Source organism: Salminus brasiliensis, chromosome 13 (assembly GCF_030463535.1).
Source record: "Salminus brasiliensis chromosome 13, fSalBra1.hap2, whole genome shotgun sequence".
Classification (NCBI taxonomy): Eukaryota; Metazoa; Chordata; class Actinopteri; order Characiformes; family Bryconidae; genus Salminus; species Salminus brasiliensis.
In genome coordinates this window covers 20,531,936-20,554,462 of record NC_132890.1, presented here as the reverse complement: position 1 = coordinate 20,554,462, position 22,527 = coordinate 20,531,936, and the positions used below count along the sequence as shown (strand labels likewise).

At 40.5% G+C, this 22,527-nt stretch overlaps 1 protein-coding gene and 1 long non-coding RNA gene across 2 annotated transcripts in view; one reads left to right on the top strand and one right to left on the bottom strand.

Moving 5' to 3' along the window:
• Positions 1-558: 558 nt before the first annotated feature.
• Positions 559-22,527, bottom strand: part of prx (periaxin) — a 22,393-nt gene continuing 424 nt past the window's right edge. Inside the window, exons 2-6 of the mRNA XM_072694537.1 lie at positions 21,450-21,557; positions 19,166-19,288; positions 17,415-17,574; positions 16,989-17,182; positions 559-16,840 (exon numbers count right to left, since the gene is read on the bottom strand). Coding sequence (XP_072550638.1) covers positions 1,334-16,840; positions 16,989-17,182; positions 17,415-17,574; positions 19,166-19,198 — 15,894 coding nt within the window. The 5' untranslated portion in view covers positions 19,199-19,288; positions 21,450-21,557 and the 3' untranslated portion in view covers positions 559-1,333. The remainder of the gene's footprint in view (positions 16,841-16,988; positions 17,183-17,414; positions 17,575-19,165; positions 19,289-21,449; positions 21,558-22,527) is intronic.
• LOC140574659 (uncharacterized) overlaps positions 20,871-22,527 on the top strand; it is a 16,271-nt gene continuing 14,614 nt past the window's right edge. The window contains exon 1 of the long non-coding RNA XR_011980768.1: positions 20,871-20,937. This is a non-coding gene — a long non-coding RNA (uncharacterized lncRNA). The remainder of the gene's footprint in view (positions 20,938-22,527) is intronic.

Genomic DNA, 22,527 nt, shown 5'->3' with positions numbered 1-22,527 from the left:
ACTGTATAAATAATAAATAAATAATATGTTAAATAATATGTTAAATGGTCTAATTCCAGTTTTTCTGTTTCTGCAAGTTTAAACAACAACCCATCAATTACAAATTAATTAATTAATAATGGTTATTGTGTCTGTCTGTCCATGTACTGTACTGTACTGTACTGTACGTATTTATGACCATGCCTTCAGCTTATGATTATTTGGGAAAAGACTTTAAGAGAGGGTGAAAACTTCAGGAGTTTTGGGCAGGAGTTGGAGTGGCTTCTGCTTTGTGGTAAGAAGCCAATCCCTTCTGTGATATGCTGAGTCAGGAATGATAGATGACAGGGTTAAAAGGGAAGTGACGGGGTGGTGGAGGGTTGTGCAAAAGCTAGAGATAAAATTTATAGGATGTTAGATTGGGAAGGAGGGGCTTCAGACATTCAATTTGTTTCATAGCTTCACTTGTATCAAAGTTCGGCTGTACAGAATTATAGTTCTGACTTCAATGACTTCAAAATATCCAGACAGGAATGAAAATCACAGAACAGCAAACTCAGAATACTTATCAAATGTTAATATTTTTTTTATTTCTTTTTTAATTTCATCCAAATAAGAAATTGCAGTTCAACAAAATCAGACATGCTCATCAGTACTACAAACCCTTAAAAACAACTATACAGTGATATACCAATTTCATCCTCAACTCAGGAGCTAATGAAAAATCAACCAGAGAATTTCACTCTCATTATATTTCAACACAGAAAAGTTGTAATTGTACAGCATCACATTAGAAAAGGCTGGTTTTATGATGTGTTTTCTTTCTTTTTAATTCTTGCATTTGTTTCCACTACAAATTTAATATAGCAATATATATATAATATATACAGGTTATGCAAATACGTATGAAACACTGTCTTTACTTTTCTACAGTAAAACAAAATTTTAAAAAAGTTTAGCGTCCTTAAAAAAATAAAACTCCACACCATTCTGAAAGGAGCCTCAAAAAAGCAAAGGTCCTCAAACTGCCTTAAGCAAGATCAAGCAAAATGCAACACTTCTCAAAATCAGGAGCATTCTTCAAACCCCACCCAGTTGTGTATGTATTTATATTATCTACAGCTGGAGTGATGGTGTGGTGTGAGAACAACTATATTTAGAACTGTACCAAACACTGTTTGAAGAATAATATGGAGTGGCGATATGAAAATAAAACTCTCATACTGTTGTATGTAGGTGCCGAAAACATTTATGAAGAGAAATAAATAAATAGGTTAAAGCTCAATAAAAACAACACAAACAGTGTTGAAAATCTGCCACATATAAAACATACATTAATCATCTCCCTCTAAATTCACTGACTCCAGTGTGTAGTCGAGCTGCTACTTTTAGATTCGGTTACCGTATATTTTGACATTTTCGTTACTACAGTAAGTGTCCCTTCCTTTGTTTTTGTGACCGTGTGCTCCGATGCAGATTCCTGGGTGGAGAATTCTATTTTCGGCATTCTCATGTAGAAACCTCCAGAAGCTTCTTCACCATAGGACCCGCTTCCCTTTGGAGAGCCCTCTGGTGTTATTGGCGCTGTACCAGTGGTTTGAGGGCTAAGAGTGACTTTGGGTACTTTGAACCAGCTAGACTCCTCTGTTTCCTCCACTTCTTGCCTGCTGGTTCTACCGTATCCTTCAGAGTCACTCTCTCTTTGGCCAGAAGTCTTCCCTGAGAGAAACCCAAATGAGACCTTGGGAATGGGGGACTCTGAACCTTCCCGTTCTTCTAACATTTCTGTCCTGGCTTTTGAAGACACCACAATGTTGCTCTCAGTCTCTTCCTCTGTCTTCACCGTTTTCTTCCTAAAGCCCGGAAATGATATCTTTCCTGATTTCACCTTTGCTCCTTTGTTGTCCTTGCCATCTCCTGATTTGTCCTTCTTGCCCAGTTTCACACCCATCTCCACTTCTCCCTCTTCACCCACCTCTTTTGAGTATGGTGAGGAAAACTCAACTTTGGGCAACTTCAGTTTTCCAAACATAGCTTTGTCATCTTTGTCACCATTAACACTAGGATCCGTCCCATCGTCTGAATCGTATGCTCCTGTTTTTATTGTGGAAAATTCAACTTTGGGCAACCTAAATTTGCCTGTCTTTGACCGTCCTTCCATTTCATCGTCCTCCTCATCACCGCTCATAGATGTTCCCTTATGTTTTGATTGTGACTTTCCAAAACTTGGCTTCAATTTAAGCTTTGACCCTTTGGCTTTCCCATCGCCTGCCTCTGCACTTGCTTCACCAGTTAAATCAGAAGATCCCTCTGCTTGGGGATTAACCAAAACAAACACTGCTTTCTTTACTTTTGGCATAGGAGGGCTCTCATATTCCACTTCAGGTCCTGTGATGATTGAATAGCCTTTTCCCTTCTGTGATTTAATGTTGAGTTTGGCTTCAGGTGAGCCTAAAGATGGGAGAGCCACACCAAACTTTGGTATTTTGACTGTGGTACTACACTTTGTTTTCTCTCCATCATCGCCAGTGTCGTCTTGGGCAGTCCCAATATCGAAATCCAATTCAGGAAGTTTTGGTGCTTTTATGTCAATATTGGGCAATGAGAGCCCATAACCTGAACCAGTATCTTCAACAGTGGGTTCTGCAGATGCTGATTTTCTTTGGCCTTTGCTCTTTATGGTAGGACCAGAGATCTCTACTTCAGGTAGCTTGATTTTAGGCAGTCCTCCACCAATCCCTGCATCCACTTTTTCTGACTTACCCATATCTGTCTCCAGTCCTGAAGACTTAACTTTTGGCATTCCAATGTTAAACTTTGTGCCTTTCACTTTTGGCCCCTTAACTTTCCCCTTAACTGGAGACGGGCTGAGATCAGCATCTGGCCGCTCAATCATTTTTCTTTCATTTTCTCCTTCTTTTAAAAACCCCATATCTAATTCCAGGTGCCCTTTTGGGCCCTCTATGTCTATTGTTGGCATTTTCATTTTAAATGTACCCTCACCTTCCACTTTGGCTTGGCCAGTGCTGATATTACTAGTGGGACCTGATGCATTTGCATCCCCAGACATTCTTTTGGACACTGAGATGTCTACTTTTGGCAATTTAATGTCTGGCATCTTGAACTTTGCATCTCCCGTGGTCTCTATGTCTAAAGCACCTAGGTCTCCATTATTGCTATGAGGCAATGAAATGTCCACTGATGGAACTGTAATTTTTGGCATCCTGAATTTCCCATCTTTCCCCCCAAGCTCCATTTCGGGGGTTTCAATGTCTGCTGTTTTTCCTTTTGGTAGTGATATATCTAAATGTGGCATTCTTAATTTTCCTCCTTTCTCAGCTTCTAATTCTGGACCACAAATGTCAGATTTTTTCCCTTTGGGCAATGATATATCCAGTGTTGGCATGGTAATATTTGGCAACTTGAATTTTCCATCCTTTCCTTCTATTTCCAAATCTGGAGTATTCATTTCTACATTACCGTGAGGTAGTGAAATATCTATTTTGGGCATTTTAACATCAGGTACCTTGAATTTCCCATCTTTTCCTTTCATTTCCAGTTCTGAAGCACCTATATCTCCTGTTTTTACATGGGGGAGTGATATGTCTACTGTTGGTATTGTCATTTTTGGAAGCTTGCTACCATGGGTTTCAGTTTCCAGTTTTGGAATATCAATGTCTCCACCTTTACCATGAGGTATTGAAATATCTATTTTAGGAATTTTTACATCAGGTTGCTTAAATTTGCCTGACCTTCCTTCCATTTCTATTTCGGGAGATTCTACTCGCCCAGTTATTTTTTGGGGTAATGAAATATCTACCTCTGGCATCCTGATACCTGGCATCTTGAATTTTCGAGCTTCTCGCTCTCGAACATCAACTTCTCCTGATTTGCCTTGGGGTATTGATATGTCAACAGTTGGCAATGTAATTTTTGGCATGCTGAATTTTCCCTCTCCTTCAACCTCTGGCACTTCAATGTTTCCTGTTCTTCCTTTAGGTAGAGAAAAATCTACTTGTGGCATTTTAATATTTGGCATTTTGAATGTACCTCCTTCAACTTCCAGCTGTGGTGTATCCATGTCTCCTGTTTTAACCTTAGGAATAGATATGTCAACTTTTGGCATCTTTAATGTTCCACCCTTTCCGTCAGCATCCAATTCTGGTGGACTGAAGTGTCCTGTACGCCCATGGGGCAATGAAATGTCCACTGTTGGCATTGTGATTTTAGGCATTGTGAACTTTCCACCTTTGGCTTCAGCTTCATATTTGGCATCTGTTGTCTTCCCCTGGGGTAGCGATATATCTAATTTTGGCATTTTAATGTCTGGCATCTTTAAGTTTCCACTTCCTCCAACATCCAGGTCTGGAACACTCATTTCAGCTGTTTTGCCTTTGGGCATTGATATGTCTACAGTTGGCATTGTGATTTTTGGCATTTTCAATTTCCAATCTGGTTCTTCAATGTCCAAATCTGGAGCATCTATCTTTACTTCTCCATGGGGTATTGAAAGATCTACTTTAGGTATTTTAACATCAGGCATCTTGAATTTTCCACTTTTTTCTTTTACATTCAGATCTAATGCATCCACATCTCCTGTTCTGCCTTTGGGCAGTGAAATGTCCACTTTTGGCAGAGTAATGTTTGGCATGTTGAATTTGCCACCTTTACTTTCTGTGTCCACATCTGGTGTGTCAATGCCTGTTGTGCCTTTGGACAGTGATATGTCTACCGTAGGCACTGAAACCTTTGGCATCTTGAATTTTCTATCTTGTCCTTCAGTTTCAAGATCTGGTGTTTCTATGTCTACCTTGCCATGGGGTAGAGAAATATCTATTTTAGGCATTTTAACATCAGGTATCTTGAATTTTCCACCTTTTCCCGCCTCCAGTTCCAGTTCTGAAGAAGACACGCCTCCAGTTTTTCCATGGGGCAGTGATATGTCCACTGTTGGCATTGTAAGTTTTGGCATCTTGAACTTGCCACCTTTGCCTTCTACCTCCAGTTCTGGTTTGTTTTTGCCCCCTTTGGGAAATGCTATGTCTACTTTTGGCATTTTTATATGTGGCATCTTTGGTTTATCAATTTCAATGTTGATATCTGAAGAACTGGATTCAGTTGATGCATTATGTTTCACTTTTGGTAAGGCAACATCCAAGTCAACTTTTGGTACTGATATATCAATTGTTGGCATCTTTGGAATTTTTAAACTACCTTCATAACCTTTGATATCTGCCTCAGACACATCAACCTCTGATTTTGGTAATAATGCCTCACGCTCTGGAATATTTGCTGCTGGTAGGGATATTTCAACCGATGGCATTTTGACCTTTCCTTTCGTGTCCAATGATGGAGCCTTAAAATCCCCAGCTTTCCTGTCTCCTCCCACATCAAGTGAAGCATCAATATCCACTTCTGGAAGCTTTACCTTGGGCATCTTAAATTTGGGGAGTTTGAGTTTGTATTTAGCTTTGTCCTCAGGGCCTTCCACTTTGATTTCTGGTTTTGAAATGTCTCCTTGATCCACTTTCGTCTTCATTTCAATCTCTGGACCTCTTATACCTGAATCCTTTTTGGACATACCAAATGATGGCATCTTGATTTTGGGCTTCTTTACTTTACCTTTTATTTTTCCATCAGTATCTATCTCTACAGATGGGAATTGTCCTTCTACATCCAGATCAGGAGATAAGTTAGGACTGTCTACCTCTCCACTTTTAAATTTTCCACCAAATTTAGGAAGTGAGATTTTTGGCATTCTTAGAGTCACATCTGGGACTTCAAAACTTGCCCCAGATGATGGTCTACTGCCTTCAGCCGTGAGAAGCTGAACATCTTCCCTATCACTGCCCTTTGCTTTTGGAAGACCAAAGTCAACTCTAGGTGCTGATATGTCAACAGTGGGTAGCTTCACAGTTGGAAGTTTTATGTTTCCACCTGTGCCTCCACCAATACTGGCATCAGGCCCTTCAAGTTTCATATCACCTTCAGCTGATTTAATTTTTGGTAGAGAAATATCAATGGATGGCATATGTACCTCACCACCCTCCGGTAATTTAATCTTAGGCAAGGAAATGTCCAATTTTGGCATGTCAAACATTCCACCTTTCTCAACTTTGCCCTCGGTTTTTATGTCTCCTTCAGCTTTTCCTTTTGGGAGTAAAATATCAACAGATGGAAAACTGAATTTACCACCTTTAACATCAGGACCTTCAATGTTCATTTCACTGTCAGGTGACTTCATTTTAGGCAAGGAAATGTCAATCTGTGGCATTTTAAACTTGCTGCCCTTGATCTCTGGACCATCCACGTTGATTTCACCTTCAGGTAATTTCATTTTTGGTAAGGAGATATCAAGTTTTGGCATTTCAATCTTTCCTCCTTTCCCAGAATGTCCTTCAATGCCAATTTCTCCTTCAGCCTTTCCTTTTGGTAGTGATATGTCAACAGACGGCAAGCTGAATTTTCCAGTTTTGACATCTGGACCTTCAACACCATTCTCTGGTGTCTTAATTGTTGGTAAGGAAATATCAACTTCAGGAGCCTTCACTTTAGGCAGAGAAATGTCAAATTTGGGCATTTTGAACTTTCCCCCTTTCTTAGAATGTCCAGCATCAAGATCTCCCTCCACTTTTCCTTGAGGCAGAGAAAGCTCAACAGATGGAAGACTGATATGTCCACCTTTAGGCCCTTCAACATTTAGATCTAGCTCTGGGGATTTCATTTTTGGAAGGGAAATATCGACTTGAGGCATATGAAACTTCCCACCTTTACCAGCATCACCTTCAATATGAGCATCTCTTTTTGCTTTTCCTTTAGGCAATGAGATGTCAATATCTGGCATGTGAAACTTCCCACCTTTCACCTCAGGTCCTTCAACACTGATGTCCCCTCCAGTTGATTTCATCTGTGGTAATGAAATGTCAAATTTAGGCACTGAAAACTTGCCACCCTTCATCTCTGGACCTTCCACATTGATTTCACCTTCAGGTAATTTCATTTTTGGTAAGGAAATGTCAAGTTTTGGCATTTCAAACTTTCCTCCTTTCCCAGAATGTCCTTCAATGCCAATTTCTCCTTCAGCCTTTCCTTTTGGTAGTGATATGTCAACAGATGGCAAGCTGAATTTTCCACTTTTGACATCAGGGCCTTCAACACCACCCTCTGGTAACTTCATTTTTGGGATGGAAATATCAATGTCAGGAGCCTTCACTTTAGGTAAAGATAAGTCAAATTTGGGCAAATCAAACTTTCCTCCTTTCCCAGAATGTCCAGCATCAAGATCTCCCTCCACTTTTCCTTGAGGCAGAGAAAGCTCAACAGATGGAAGACTGATATGTCCACCTTTAGGACCCTCAACATTTAAATCTAGCTCTGGGGATTTCATTTTTGGAAGGGAAATATCAACTTGAGGCATATGAAACTTCCCACCTTTACCAGCATCACCTTCAAGATGAGCATCTCTTTTTGCTTTTCCTTTAGGCAATGAGATGTCAATATCTGGCATGTGAAACTTCCCACCTTTCACCTCAGGTCCTTCAACACTGATGTCCCCTCCAGTTGATTTCATCTGTGGTAGTGAAATGTCAAATTTAGGCACTGAAAACTTGCCACCCTTCATCTCTGGACCTTCCACATTGATTTCACCTTCAGGTAATTTCATTTTTGGTAAGGAAATGTCAAGTTTTGGCATTTCAAACTTCCCTCTTTTCCCTGAATGTCCTTCAATGCCAATTTCTCCTTCAGCCTTTCCTTTTGGTAGTGATATGTCAACAGATGGCAAGCTGAATTTTCCACTTTTGACATCAGGGCCTTCAACACCACCCTCTGGTAACTTCATTTTTGGGATGGAAATATCAATGTCAGGAGCCTTCACTTTAGGTAAAGATAAGTCAAATTTGGGCAAATCAAACTTTCCTCCTTTCCCAGAATGTCCAGCATCAAGATCTCCCTCCACTTTCCCTTGAGGCAGAGAAAGCTCAACAGATGGAAGACTGATATGTCCACCTTTAGGACCCTCAACATTTAGATCTAGCTCTGGGGATTTCATTTTTGGAAGGGAAATATCAACTTGAGGCATATGGAACTTCCCACCTTTACCAGCACCACCTTTAAATTCAGCACCCCCTTTTGCTTTTCCTTTAGGCAATGAGATGTCAATGTCTGGCATGTGAAACTTCCCACCTTTGATATTGGGGCCTTGAACACTGATGTCCCCTCCTTGATGACTGACATCACCCTCCAATTTATGTTTTGGTACAGAAATATCAATAGAGGGCATGTGAAACTTGCCACCCTCGATCTCAGGACCTTCCACATTGAGTTCACCTTCAGGTAATTTCATTTTTGGTAAGGAAATATCAAGTTTTGGTATTTCAAACTTTCCTCCTTTCCCAGAATGTCCTTCAATGCCAATTTCTCCTTCAGCCTTTCCTTTTGGTAGTGATATGTCAACAGATGGCAAGCTGAATTTTCCACTTTTGACATCTGGACCTTCAACACCACCCTCTGGTAACTTCATTTTGGGCATGGAAATATCAACTTCAGGAGCCTTCACTTTAGGCAGAGAAATGTCAAATTTGGGCATTTTGAACTTCCCCCCTTTCTCAGAATGTCCAGCATCAAGATCTCCCTCCACTTTTCCTTGAGGCAGAGAAAGCTCAACAGATGGAAGACTGATATGTCCACCTTTAGGCCCTTCAACATTTAGATCTAGCTCCGAGGATTTCATTTTTGGTAGCGAAATATCAACTTGAGGCATATGAAACTTCCCACCTTTACCAGCATCACCTTCAATATGAGCATCTCCTTTTGCCTTTCCTTTGGGCAATGAGATGTCAATATCTGGCATGTGAAACTTCCCACCTTTCACCTCAGGCCCTTCAACACTGATGTCCCCTCCAGTTGATTTCATCTGTGGTAGTGAAATGTCAAATTTGGGCATTGAAAACTTGCCACCTTTGATCTCAGGACCTTCCACATTGAGTTCACCTTCAGGTAATTTCATTTTTGGTAAGGAAATGTCAAGTTTTGGCATTTCAAACTTCCCTCCTTTCCCTGAATGTCCTTCAATGCCAATTTCTCCTTCAGCCTTTCCTTTTGGTAGTGATATGTCAACAGATGGCAAGCTGAATTTTCCACTTTTGACTTCAGGGCCTTCAACACCACCCTCTGGTAACTTCATTTTGGGCATGGAAATATCAACTTCAGGAGCCTTCACTTTAGGCAGAGAAATGTCAAATTTGGGCATTTTGAACTTTCCCCCTTTCTTAGAATGTCCAGCATCAAGATCTCCCTCCACTTTTCCTTGAGGCAGAGAAAGCTCAACAGATGGAAGACTGATATGTCCACCTTTAGGCCCTTCAACATTTAGATCTAGCTCCGAGGATTTCATTTTTGGTAGCGAAATATCAACTTGAGGCATATGAAACTTCCCACCTTTACCAGCATCACCTTCAATATGAGCATCTCCTTTTGCCTTTCCTTTGGGCAATGAGATGTCAATATCTGGCATGTGAAACTTCCCACCTTTCACCTCAGGCCCTTCCACACTGATGTCCCCTCCAGTTGATTTCATCTGTGGTAAAGAAATGTCCAATTTGGGCATTGAAAACTTGCCACCTTTGATCTCTGGACCTTCCACATTAAGTTCACTTTCAGGTAATTTCATTTTTGGTAAGGAAATGTCAAGTTTTGGCATTTCAAACTTTCCTCCTTTCCCTGAATGTCCTTCAATGCCAATTTCTCCTTCAGCCTTTTCTTTTGGTAGTGATATGTCAACAGACGGCAAGCTGAATTTTCCACTTTTGACTTCAGGGCCTTCAACATCACCCTCTGGTAACTTCATTTTGGGCATGGATATATCAACTTCAGGAGCCTTAACTTTAGGTAAAGATAAGTCAAATTTGGGCATTTTAAACTTTCCTCCTTTCCCAGAATGTCCAGCATCAAGATCTCCCTTCACGTTTCCTTCAGGCAGAGAAAGCTCAACAGATGGAAGACTGATATATCCACCTTTTGGACCCTCAACATTTAGATCTACCTCTGGAGATTTCAGTTTTGGAAGGGAAATATCAACTTGAGGCATATGAAACTTTCCACCTTTACCAGCACCACCTTTAAATTCAGCACCCCCTTTTGCTTTTCCTTTAGGCAATGAGATGTCAATATCTGGCATGTGAAACTTCCCACCTTGGACCTCAGGTCCTTCCACACTGATGTCCCCTCCAGTTGATTTCATCTGTGGTAAAGAAATGTCCAATTTGGGCATTGAGAACTTGCCACCTTTGATCTCAGGACCTTCCACATTGAATTCACCTTCAGGTAATTTCATTTTTGGTAAGGAAATGTCAAATTTTGGCATTTCAAACTTCCCTCCTTTCCCTGAATGTCCTTCAATGCCAATTTCTCCTTCAGCCTTTCCTTTTGGTAGTGATATGTCAACAGATGGCAAGCTGAATTTTCCACTTTTGACATCAGGGCCTTCTACACCACTCTCTGGTAACTGCATTTTGGGCATGGATATATCAACTTCAGGAGCCTTCACTTTTGGCAGAGAAATGTCAAATTTGGGCATTTTGAACTTTCCTCCTTTCTCAGAATGTCCAGCATCAAGATCTCCCTCCACTTTTCCTTGAGGCAGAGAAAGATCAATAGAGGGAAGACTGATATGTCCACCTTTAGGCCCTTCAATATTTAGATCTATCTCTGGGGATCTCAATTTTGGAAGGGAAATATCAACTTGAGGCATATGAAACCTCCCACCTTTACCAGCATCACCTTCAATATGAGCATCTCCTTTTGCCTTTCCTTTGGGCAATGAGATGTCAATATCTGGCATGTGAAACTTCCCACCTTTCACCTCAGGCCCTTCAACACTGATGTCCCCTCCAGTTGATTTCATCTGTGGTAGTGAAATGTCAAATTTGGGCATTGAAAACTTGCCACCTTTGATCTCAGGACCTTCCACATTGAGTTCACCTTCAGGTAATTTCATTTTTGGTAAGGAAATGTCAAGTTTTGGCATTTCAAACTTCCCTCCTTTCCCTGAATGTCCTTCAATGCCAATTTCTCCTTCAGCCTTTCCTTTTGGTAGTGATATGTCAACAGATGGCAAGCTGAATTTTCCACTTTTGACTTCAGGGCCTTCAACATCACCCTCTGGTAACTTCATTTTGGGCATGGATATATCAACTTCAGGAGCCTTCACTTTTGGCAGAGAAATGTCAAATTTGGGCATTTTGAACTTTCCTCCTTTCTCAGAATGTCCAGCATCAAGATCTCCCTCCACTTTTCCTTGAGGCAGAGAAAGATCAATAGAGGGAAGACTGATATGTCCACCTTTAGGCCCTTCAATATTTAGATCTATCTCTGGGGATCTCAATTTTGGAAGGGAAATATCAACTTGAGGCATATGAAACCTCCCACCTTTACCAGCATCACCTTCAATATGAGCATCTCCTTTTGCCTTTCCTTTGGGCAATGAGATGTCAATATCTGGCATGTGAAACTTCCCACCTTTCACCTCAGGCCCTTCAACACTGATGTCCCCTCCAGTTGATTTCATCTGTGGTAGTGAAATGTCAAATTTGGGCATTGAAAACTTGCCACCTTTGATCTCAGGACCTTCCACATTGAGTTCACCTTCAGGTAATTTCATTTTTGGTAAGGAAATGTCAAGTTTTGGCATTTCAAACTTCCCTCCTTTCCCTGAATGTCCTTCAATGCCAATTTCTCCTTCAGCCTTTCCTTTTGGTAGTGATATGTCAACAGACGGCAAGCTGAATTTTCCACTTTTGACTTCAGGGCCTTCAACATCACCCTCTGGTAACTTCATTTTGGGCATGGATATATCAACTTCAGGAGCCTTCACTTTAGGTAAAGATAAGTCAAATTTGGGCATTTTAAACTTTCCTCCTTTCCCAGAATGTCCTGCATCAAGATCTCCCTTCACATTTCCTTCAGGCAGAGAAAGCTCAACAGATGGAAGACTGATATGTCCACCTTTTGGACCCTCAACATTTAGATCTACCTCTGGAGATTTCATTTTTGGAAGGGAAATATCAACTTGAGGCATATGAAACTTTCCACCTTTACCAGCACCACCTTTAAATTCAGCACCCCCTTTTGCTTTTCCTTTAGGCAATGAGATGTCAATATCTGGCATGTGAAACTTCCCACCTTTCACTTCAGGCCCTTCCACACTGATGTCCCCTCCAGTTGATTTCATTTGTGGTAAAGAAATGTCCAATTTGGGCATTGAAAACTTGCCACCTTTGATCTCAGGACCTTCCACATTGAGTTCACTTTCAGGTAATTTCATTTTTGGTAAGGAAATGTCAAGTTTTGGCATTTCAAACTTCCCTCCTTTCCCTGAATGTCCTTCAATGGCAATTTTTCCTTCAGCCTTTCCTTTTGGTAGTGATATGTCAACAGATGGCAAGCTGAATTTTCCACTTTTGACATCAGGGCCTTCTACACCACTCTCTGGTAACTGCATTTTGGGCATGGATATATCAACTTCAGGAGCCTTCACTTTTGGCAGAGAAATGTCAAATTTGGGCATTTTGAACTTTCCTCCTTTCTCAGAATGTCCAGCATCAAGATCTCCCTCCACTTTTCCTTGAGGCAGAGAAAGATCAATAGAGGGAAGACTGATATGTCCACCTTTAGGCCCTTCAATATTTAGATCTATCTCTGGGGATCTCAATTTTGGAAGGGAAATATCAACTTGAGGCATATGAAACCTCCCACCTTTACCAGCATCACCTTCAATATGAGCATCTCCTTTTGCCTTTCCTTTGGGCAATGAGATGTCAATATCTGGCATGTGAAACTTCCCACCTTTCACCTCAGGCCCTTCAACATTGATGTCCCCTCCAGTTGATTTCATCTGTGGTAGTGAAATGTCAAATTTGGGCATTGAAAACTTGCCACCTTTGATCTCAGGACCTTCCACATTGAGTTCACCTTCAGGTAATTTCATTTTTGGTAAGGAAATGTCAAGTTTTGGCATTTCAAACTTCCCTCCTTTTCCTGAATGTCCTTCAATGCCAATTTCTCCTTCAGCCTTTCCTTTTGGTAGTGATATGTCAACAGATGGCAAGCTGAATTTTCCACTTTTGACTTCAGGGCCTTCAACATCACCCTCTGGTAACTTCATTTTGGGCATGGATATATCAACTTCAGGAGCCTTCACTTTAGGTAAAGATAAGTCAAATTTGGGCATTTTAAACTTTCCTCCTTTCCCAGAATGTCCTGCATCAAGATCTCCCTTCACATTTCCTTCAGGCAGAGAAAGCTCAACAGATGGAAGACTGATATGTCCACCTTTTGGACCCTCAACATTTAGATCTACCTCTGGAGATTTCATTTTTGGAAGGGAAATATCAACTTGAGGCATATGAAACTTTCCACCTTTACCAGCACCACCTTTAAATTCAGCACCCCCTTTTGCTTTTCCTTTAGGCAATGAGATGTCAATATCTGGCATGTGAAACTTCCCACCTTTCACCTCAGGCCCTTCCACACTGATGTCCCCTCCAGTTGATTTCATTTGTGGTAAAGAAATGTCCAATTTGGGCATTGAAAATTTGCCACCTTTGATCTCAGGACCTTCCACATTGAGTTCACTTTCAGGTAATTTCATTTTTGGTAAGGAAATGTCAAGTTTTGGCATTTCAAACTTCCCTCCTTTCCCTGAATGTCCTTCAATGCCAATTTTTCCTTCAGCCTTTCCTTTTGGTAGTGATATGTCAACAGATGGCAAGCTGAATTTTCCACTTTTGACATCAGGGCCTTCAACACCACCCTCTGGTAACTTCATTTTGGGCATGGATATATCAACTTCAGGAGCCTTCACTTTAGGTAAAGATAAGTCAAATTTGGGCAATTCAAAATTTCCTCCTTTCCCAGAATGTCCTGCATCAAGATCTCCCTCCACTTTTCCTTGAGGCAGAGAAAGCTCAACAGATGGAAGACTGATATGTCCACCTTTAGGACCCTCAACATTTAGATCTAGCTCTGGGGATTTCATTTTTGGAAGGGAAATATCAACTTGAGGCATATGAAACTTCCCACCTTTACCAGCATCACCTTCAAGATGAGCATCTCCTTTTGCCTTTCCTTTGGGCAATGAGATGTCAATATCTGGCATGTGAAACTTCCCACCTTTCACCTCAGGCCCTTCAACACTGATGTCCCCTCCAGTTGACTTCATCTGTGGTAGTGAAATGTCAAATTTGGGCATTGAGAACTTTCCACCCTTGATCTCAGGACCTTCCACATTGAGTTCACCTTCAGGTAATTTCATTTTTGGTAAGGCAATATCAAGTTTCGGCATTTCAAACTTTCCTCCTTTTCCAGAATGTCCTTCAATGCTAATTTCTCCGTCAGCCTTTCCTTTTGGTAGTGATATGTCAACAGATGGCAAGCTGAATTTTCCACTTTTGACATCAGGGCCTTCAACACCACCTTCTGGTAACTTAATTTTTGGGATGGAAATATCAACTTCAGGAGCCTTCACTTTAGGTAAAGATAAGTCAAATTTGGGCAATTCAAACTTTCCTCCTTTCCCAGAATGTCCAGCATCAAGATCTCCCTCCACTTTTCCTTGAGGCAGAGAAAGCTCAACAGATGGAAGACTGATATGTCCACCTTTAGGCCCTTCAACATTTAGATCTACTTCTGGGGATTTCATTTTTGGTAGGGAAATATCAACTTGAGGCATATGAAACTTCCCACCTTTACCAGCATCACCTTTGAATTCAGCACCCCCTTTTGCTTTTCCTTTAGGCAATGAGATGTCAATATCTGGCATGTGAAACTTCCCACCTTGGACCTCAGGTCCTTCAACACTGATGTCCCCTCCAGTTGATTTCATCTGTGGTAGTGAAATGTCAAATTTGGGCATTGAAAACTTGCCACCTTTGATCTCAGGACCTTCCACATTGAGTTCACCTTCAGGTAATTTCATTTTTGGTAAGGAAATGTCAAGTTTTGGCATTTCAAACTTTCCACCTTTCCCTTCAATACCAATTTCTCCTCCCGCTTTTCCTTTTGGCAGTGATATGTCAATGGATGGCATTTCAAATTTTCCAGGTTTTACATCTTGGCCTTCAATGCTGATTTCACCACTTTTTGATTTCATTTGTGGTAAACCGATGTTGAATTTGGGCATTTTAATCCTCCCTCCCTTTTTTGTTTCACTGTCATGACTTCCTTTAGGTAATGATATGTCAATTTGAGGCATTTGAAGCTTTCCTTTTTTAGCACTGGCTTCAAAGTCCGTGTCTCCTTCAATGTTTACCTTTGGCAGTGAAATATCAATTGATGGCATGCTAAATTTTCCTCCTTTTATGTCATGTCCTTTAATATCGATTTCATGCTCTGGTAATTTTACTTTTGGAAGAGAGATGTCCACTTCAGGCATTTTAAATTTTCCTTCTTTTCCAGACGAGCCCTCAACATCAACATGACCTTCCACTTTTCCCTTTGGTAGTAAAAGATCAATAGAAGGCATACTGAATTTTCCACCTTTGACCTCAGGTCCTTCAACATTGATTTCTTGTGGTAATTTCATTTTAGGAAGAGCTAGATCCACTTGAGGCATTTGAAACGTGCTTCCTTCAGTCTCAGAAGAAACATCACCCTTCAGTTTTCCTTTTGGCAATGATAAGTCAACTGATGGCATGTGGAATTCTTTCCCTTTGACATCAGGTCCTTCAACACAGATCTTGCCTTCAGGAGATGATATTTTTGGAAGTGAGATATCTAATTTTGGCATGTCAAATTTTGCCCCAGTACTTGTATGTCCTTCAATATCAGTGCCTTTTCCAGTTGCTTTTGGGATGGAGATGTCAATTGATGGGAGGCTAGTATTTATACCTGATGTCTCAATACTTGGCATTGTAATGTTGAATTTTGGGAGGACAATGTTGGGTCCTTTAGCCATGGCTCCATCGATCTCATCTCCAGAGGTTTGCTTTGTTTCTAGCCTTACCTTTGGCAGTGATATGTCAATATCTGGCATGCTTATTTTCATTCCTTTCACATTTGGGTCATGTGTTTCAACATCTTTTAGATCGGCGGTTCCTGGGACCTTTGGGATATGCAGATCCATGTCCACATTTGGTGCAGCAATGTCAATTGTCGGCATCTTTAATTTAGTTTTTTCAGATGTATCCATTTTTGCAGTGACTTCACCATCAATCTCATCTGAGTGATGGGAGAGTCTTATCTTTGGCAGTTTGACTTTTGGCATCTTCATCTTGGTGTCAGAGCTATCTAAATCAGGCTTGAGTACCTTAATTTTAGGGTCTTCTATCTTCCCCTTAACATCCACATCAACTTTAGGCAAACTGAAGTCAAATTCCACAGAAGGAGGTCTAAATTTAGGCTCAGAACCTTTTAATGCCACATCTAAAGATGAGTCGATTTTGGATTTTTTTGTTTGGGGAAAATGCATTCCAAACTTTGGGCCTTTTCCTTTCACTTTAATCTTTGCTCCAGAGAGCTCTGTCTCTCCTTTTGGTGTTGAAATGTCTACGGTTCCACCTTCCGCACCTCCTGCAGTGGACTTAGCTTTTACTCTCGGAAATCTGATTTTCCTTTTCTTCTTGCCACTTGTGATCATGCCTTCTAGTTCTCCTGATCCCTCCGCAGAGGCCTTCCCACGTTTCCTCAGCATAAACTTTGGAAATGCAAACTCCACATCAACAGGATTGAAGTCCAGTCTGGCTGGTGAACCCTCAATGTCCATTTCTGCCCCACCTTTAGCTCTCTTGTTCTCTTTTAGCCTTTTCAGTCCAAATCTTCCTCCTCTTTTTTTTTTTGCTTTAAATGGTTTGACACTTTTGACACTCTGCAAGAAAACATTAAGCATAATTAGATATTTCAAGTGAGGATTTTTTTCAGGTGAATATATTGGTTAAAATTGCTTTATCAATTTTGTAATCAATCCAAATCAAAAACAAAACACAAATTGTTTTGTGCAGATTAACAGATTGTACCATTCTTTGGATCTTGGCCTTAGGTCCTCGTAGCTCAACATTTGGTACACCTGGACGACCACTGACTTCAATTTGAGGCACAGTCCTCTTCAAGAAGAATGACACTTTGTAAGGTTCTGCACACTGAAGGATCTTCAGAGCATCCTCATATTTCACGTTATCAAAATACACCCTGGCACTAAGCAGCTGATCTCCTACAAGAGCACACAACGATTCAAAGAGTAACTCAAACAAACTCTGGTTGAGCTTTCACAGCAAACGTTCCATGATGCAACTTTGGGAATCAGTATAAACATTAATAGCTTGAGTTTTATTACATAATTCACATTTGCAAGTCATTTATTGTCATTCAAAAATATTGAAATCTTTATACAGTAGGAAAAAATGTGTGGCATTACATTTTGCAGAATATGATGCTCTTGTCACCTTTTTGGAGGCTCAGTTGCTTTGCTGCTGGGGAATCTTTCAGAACCTCTTGGACAAAGATGCCCTTCTCCCCTCCGCCAACAACACTGTATCCACTGGCTCCTGCTTCAGCCTCTGTCTCCACCACCACTTCTACTAGCGCTGATCTACGTCCTTCTTCCTGCATGGATTATGATTAATCATTTTTAAAAACAATATTTATTGCTTTCAACTATAATTTTTTTAGTTTATTTTGTCAGGGACCATATACAATCTACAGAAATCTCCAAAGCGAAATATTGACTTACAATTTCACATTTATTCCTTTCTATTTTTTATGTTGTTTTTTCAATCTCCTCGCTTATTTGTTTATTTAGTATATCAGTTACTCTTCTGTTGCCTTGACTGTATTATTATTGTTTGTTTTGTTTATTTACCTCAGCTGTTTTTAGTTTATTTAAATTATTATTACTATTATTATTCTTATTCTTAGAATAATAATACACATAATTCTACACAAAGTAGCATACAATGGCAAAGTGAAAGCAGGTTTTTAGACATATAAAAATCTAAATGTAAAATATTATATGTACACAATAATACAACACCCCTTGATATGACACCCAAAAGTGAGGTACATAACAAGGCACGTTTGGTTTTCATGGATACTACTTGAGTTGTCTCTTCAGTTTAACTGGAGTCCACCTGTGGTAAATTCAACTGACTGGACATGATTTGGGATTGCCAACACCTGCCTATATAAGATCCCGCATTTGACAGTGGATGTCAGAGCAAACCCCAAGCCATGTGATCAAAAGAATTATCTACAGACCTCAGAAACAGGATTGCATCAAGGCATATATCAGGAGAGGAGTACAGAAACAGGTCCCAAAGAGCACATTGGCCACCATCATTAGAAAACTGAAGAAGTTTGGAGCCACGAAGGATCTTTCTAGACCTGGCCACTTGGCCAAACTGAGCAATTGGGGAAGACCGGCCAAACATGGAAGTGAGCAAGAACCCAAGGGTCACTCTGACAGAACCCCTTGTGTATCCCCAGTGTATCCTTGTGGAGATAGGAGCCTTTCAGAAGATCAACCATTCAGGCAGCACTTCACAAATCTTCTCAAATCCTTTATAGTAGCCAGGCAGAAGCCACTGTTTAGTAAAAGACACATGACAGCCCGCTTGGACTTGGACCAAAAGGCACCTAGAGGACTCTCAAACCATAAGGTACAAGATTCTCTGGTCTGATTAAACTTTTCAGCCTGAATACCTAGCAAATGGAAAGGGTAAACATGTCCAGAAACAAGTGTGCCAAGCTTATAGCTTCTTTCCTAAGACTCATTAAAGCTATATTTGCTATATTTAGGCTAGGGGTGTGTACAGATATGCAATCCCTAAATGACCTATTTTTGTCAGTAAAATAAAATAGCATATTTTCTAAAAACCTGTTTTCACTTCATAATTTTTGGCAATTGTGTGTAGATATTTGAGACAAATAATGAACTCAAGCTCTTGTAGAATAAGTCTGTAATGTAATAAAACAAGGAGAAGGTGAAAGGGGTGTGCAGACCTGCACTGTACTGGACTGTACTTGGCTACATTGAAAATTAGGGTCTCCCTCAATGTATTTTCCAAATGAAAATAAAGGTTGATTGATGGATAGTTTGGATTTAGGCATTAAGCTTACACAATGCAAACTGGTGGTCGCTTCCATTACTTTTAAGCTACATTAGACACAAGAATAAGAGGATTATAAAGAGGATTACCGCAGATTCACTGTTCTTCTCTGAAGGATCCATCCTGGCAAGCGTGGAGTGACTCTGCTTCAGATGGCTTCTCTTTTGGCTTAGAACTTGCTTTAGTTCTGCATGAAGTTTCTCCTTCTGTACCTGGGGAACATTGTGACAAAATATTTAAGTGTTAAATTGTGTTGTAAACTATATATATATATATATTTTTTACATATTTCCCTAATGCTAACTGGACACAGAAGAACCACTTTGTATTAGAGATCTGTAAGAGTGAAGGACTCACATCTCTGTTACAAATATGATTCTTTACAGGATCAAAAGTGGTTCTTCTATAGCATTGCTCAAAGAAACAATTTTTATTTGTAAGAATGTTTTCCCTGAGTTGAAGTGTGTGTGTTAGAGCTGGAAAACACCATGTTTAGAACAGGGGTACTCAAGAACTTAAGGGTTATTCAAAATTATACTATGGTTGTTCTGTAATTATACTCTAAACTACTCTATTTGTGCTGTAATTTTAGTAAATTACATTTACATTTATATTTATGGCATTTAGCAGACGCTCTTATCCAGAGCGACTTACAAAGTGCTTTGCTATTTACCAAAGAAAAAACTTAGCTAGTTAGAATAGACTAATAATTCAAAAGAAACCTCTAAGCTTAGACATTACTAAACACAATACAATAAGGCGACCATAGTACTCTATTCGTCCAAGTACTCTCCAAGTACTTGGTACTCTCCAAATTAATTCGTCCAAATTAACTATTCTCACATGCGGCACATGGGACTGGGTTCTTCTATTGAGCTTTGGTGCCGCTCAGTGTTTTTTCCTTACGCTCTCGAAAGGGTTTGGGTGGGTCTCAGTGGTTCTTTCTCATGTTCTTTGGGAGTTGTCCTTTTGAGACTCAGTTCCTATCTGTAGTTTGTCTCGTGCACTTAGGGTAGTTCTACTTTCGTGTCTAGGATCCTTTTGGTTGTTCTTCATCTTGCCCCTAGGGAAGTTCTCATTTTGAGTCTAGGTTTCTCTTTGCGGCCCGTCATCGCACTTTTATGGAGGTCCACAGGTCTCTGTAGTTTGCCCTATGCCCTTAGGGTAGTTCTGTTGAGCCTAGGTTCCTGTTAGTGGTTCTTCCCCATGTTCTTTGGGAGTGTAATAAGAATGATTTCTGCCCTGCAGACGCCCAGGCACCGCCTTTGGGTACACTCCATCCTATTAGTGCACACTGTATCATATGAGCAACTCACTGTTCGGTTATGGCATGTAACCACTAGGAAGAGGCCTACTCCTCTGGATAGGCTGCAAGGGTGTTTGTACTATGAAAGGCATTATGAAGTGGTGCAGGTGCACTGCGGAACCATGCTAATTTGGTCTACATATCCGAATATAAGGATATAATGCGTCCATGTTCACCTTATATTAAAGGTACGCTTGCTGGTCATAATGTATCGGAAATATGCTGAATCAGCCTATATAACTGTTTGAAGTTACAGGTTATGTTATACTGCAAACTCACATTTATATAATTGATTATGAAACTTGTTTTTCATGAGGGTGCGTTTGCAAAACCACTGGAATAAACGAGTGATAGTGGAAGGCTGTGCCTGGCGGGAGCGGTTGGCCCCCGCCTTCGCCCACGCATAGTTGTTTGTTTTGTTAAAGATATAAGGGATGGTTTTCCCCCTTTTCTGGTGCGAGGTCGGCTGAGTGGAACTGCAGGTCCAGCTCGGTGGTTTACTGAGACAGCTGTCTCTTACCAGGATAGATGGGCTCTCCCGATCCAGTGTAAGTGGTGAGTAACAGCAAGTCTCATTGTGAAACTGAAAGCATTCTGCCAAGTATGCTTTCAGTTTGTTTGTGTTGATCATGAAATAACGGAACCTTTTTAATACAGAACATCTGGTGTGGAACCTGAGTTCACAAAACAGGGAGTTCTTTTGAGACTCAGATCTTAGTGGTTCTTCCTCATGTTCTTAAAGAGGTTCTCCTTTTAAGTCTAGGTTTCTTTTAATGGTCTTTCCACACACTTTTAATGAGGTTGTCCTTTTGAGACTTGGTTTCTTTCAGTTGTTCTTCCTCATGCTCCTAGGGGAGTTCTCCTATTGAGTTTTTATTTGTCTCAGTGATTCTTCCTCGTGTTCTTTGGGAGGTTCCTCTTTTGAGTCTCAGATCCTCCCAGCAGTTCATCCTTATGATCTTAAGGAGGTTCTTATAGAGTTCTCCTTTTAATACTTAGTTCAGGGCTGTTTTCGCAGTTCTGGATTAAGGTTAGATACTACAGGGTAAATTGTAAATGTTACTCACAACTCTTTCTGGACTGTCCTGCTCTTCCAGGGAGATGCAGTGGTGCTGGCTGAGTTGAGGGGCAGAGGGAGGCCTGTCTGAAGGAGGGGACCGCTTTTTATCTTTTACCTGCTCAAAGACACACAAAAGAGGAAGCACAAAGCAAGTTTAGTCTTTAAGGATTATATGGTGGTATGTGGTAGAACCATGAACCCTTTGAACATTTTTATGGTTCTTCTTTACACTCTAAAAAAACAATTAGTGCTCCATTTTATTTAGTGGATACATAGATAAAAGTATCCTTCTTATTTGGTTCTTCTCAGCATTTGTTTCTTAATTTGTTCTCTTTTTGAATTTGTCAGTGGTTCTTCCTTATGCTCTTAGGTAGGTTTATCTTTAGAGTTCTGGTTCCTCAGTGGTTCTTCCTTATGCTCTTAGGTTGGTTCATCTTTTGAGTTCTTGTTCCGCAGTGGTTCTTCTTTATGTGGTTAGATAGGTTTATTGTTTTCGGTGAGTTCTTCTCAGTGGTTCTTCCTCATGCTCTAATGCAGGTTCATCTTTTTTTGTCTGGGTTCTTTTCAGTGGTTCTTCCTCGTGCTCTAATGTAGGTTCATCTTTTTTTGTCTGGGTTCTTCTCAGTGGTTCTTCCTCATGCTCTAATGCAGGTTCATCTTTTTTATCTGGGTTCTTCTCAGTAGTTCTTCCTCATGCTCTTAGGTAGGTTCATCTTTTTTGTCTGGGTTCTTTCTCAGTGGTTCTTCCTCATGCTCTAATGTAGGTTCGTCTTTTTTTGTCTGGGATCTTCTCAGTGGTTCTCCCTCATGCTCTAATGTAGGTTCATCTTTTTTTGTCTGGGTTCTTCTCAGTGGTTCTCCCTCATGCTCTAATGTAGGTTCATCTTTTTTTGTCTGGGTTCTTTTCAGTGGTTCTTCCTCATGCTCTTAGGTAGGTTCATCTTTTTTGTCTGGGTTCTTCTCAGTGGTTCTTCCTCATGCTCTAATGTAGGTTCATCTTTTTTGTCTGGGTTCTTCTCAGTGGTTCTTCCTCATGCTCTAATGCAGGTTCACCTTTTTTGTCTGGGTTCTTCTCAGTGGTTCTT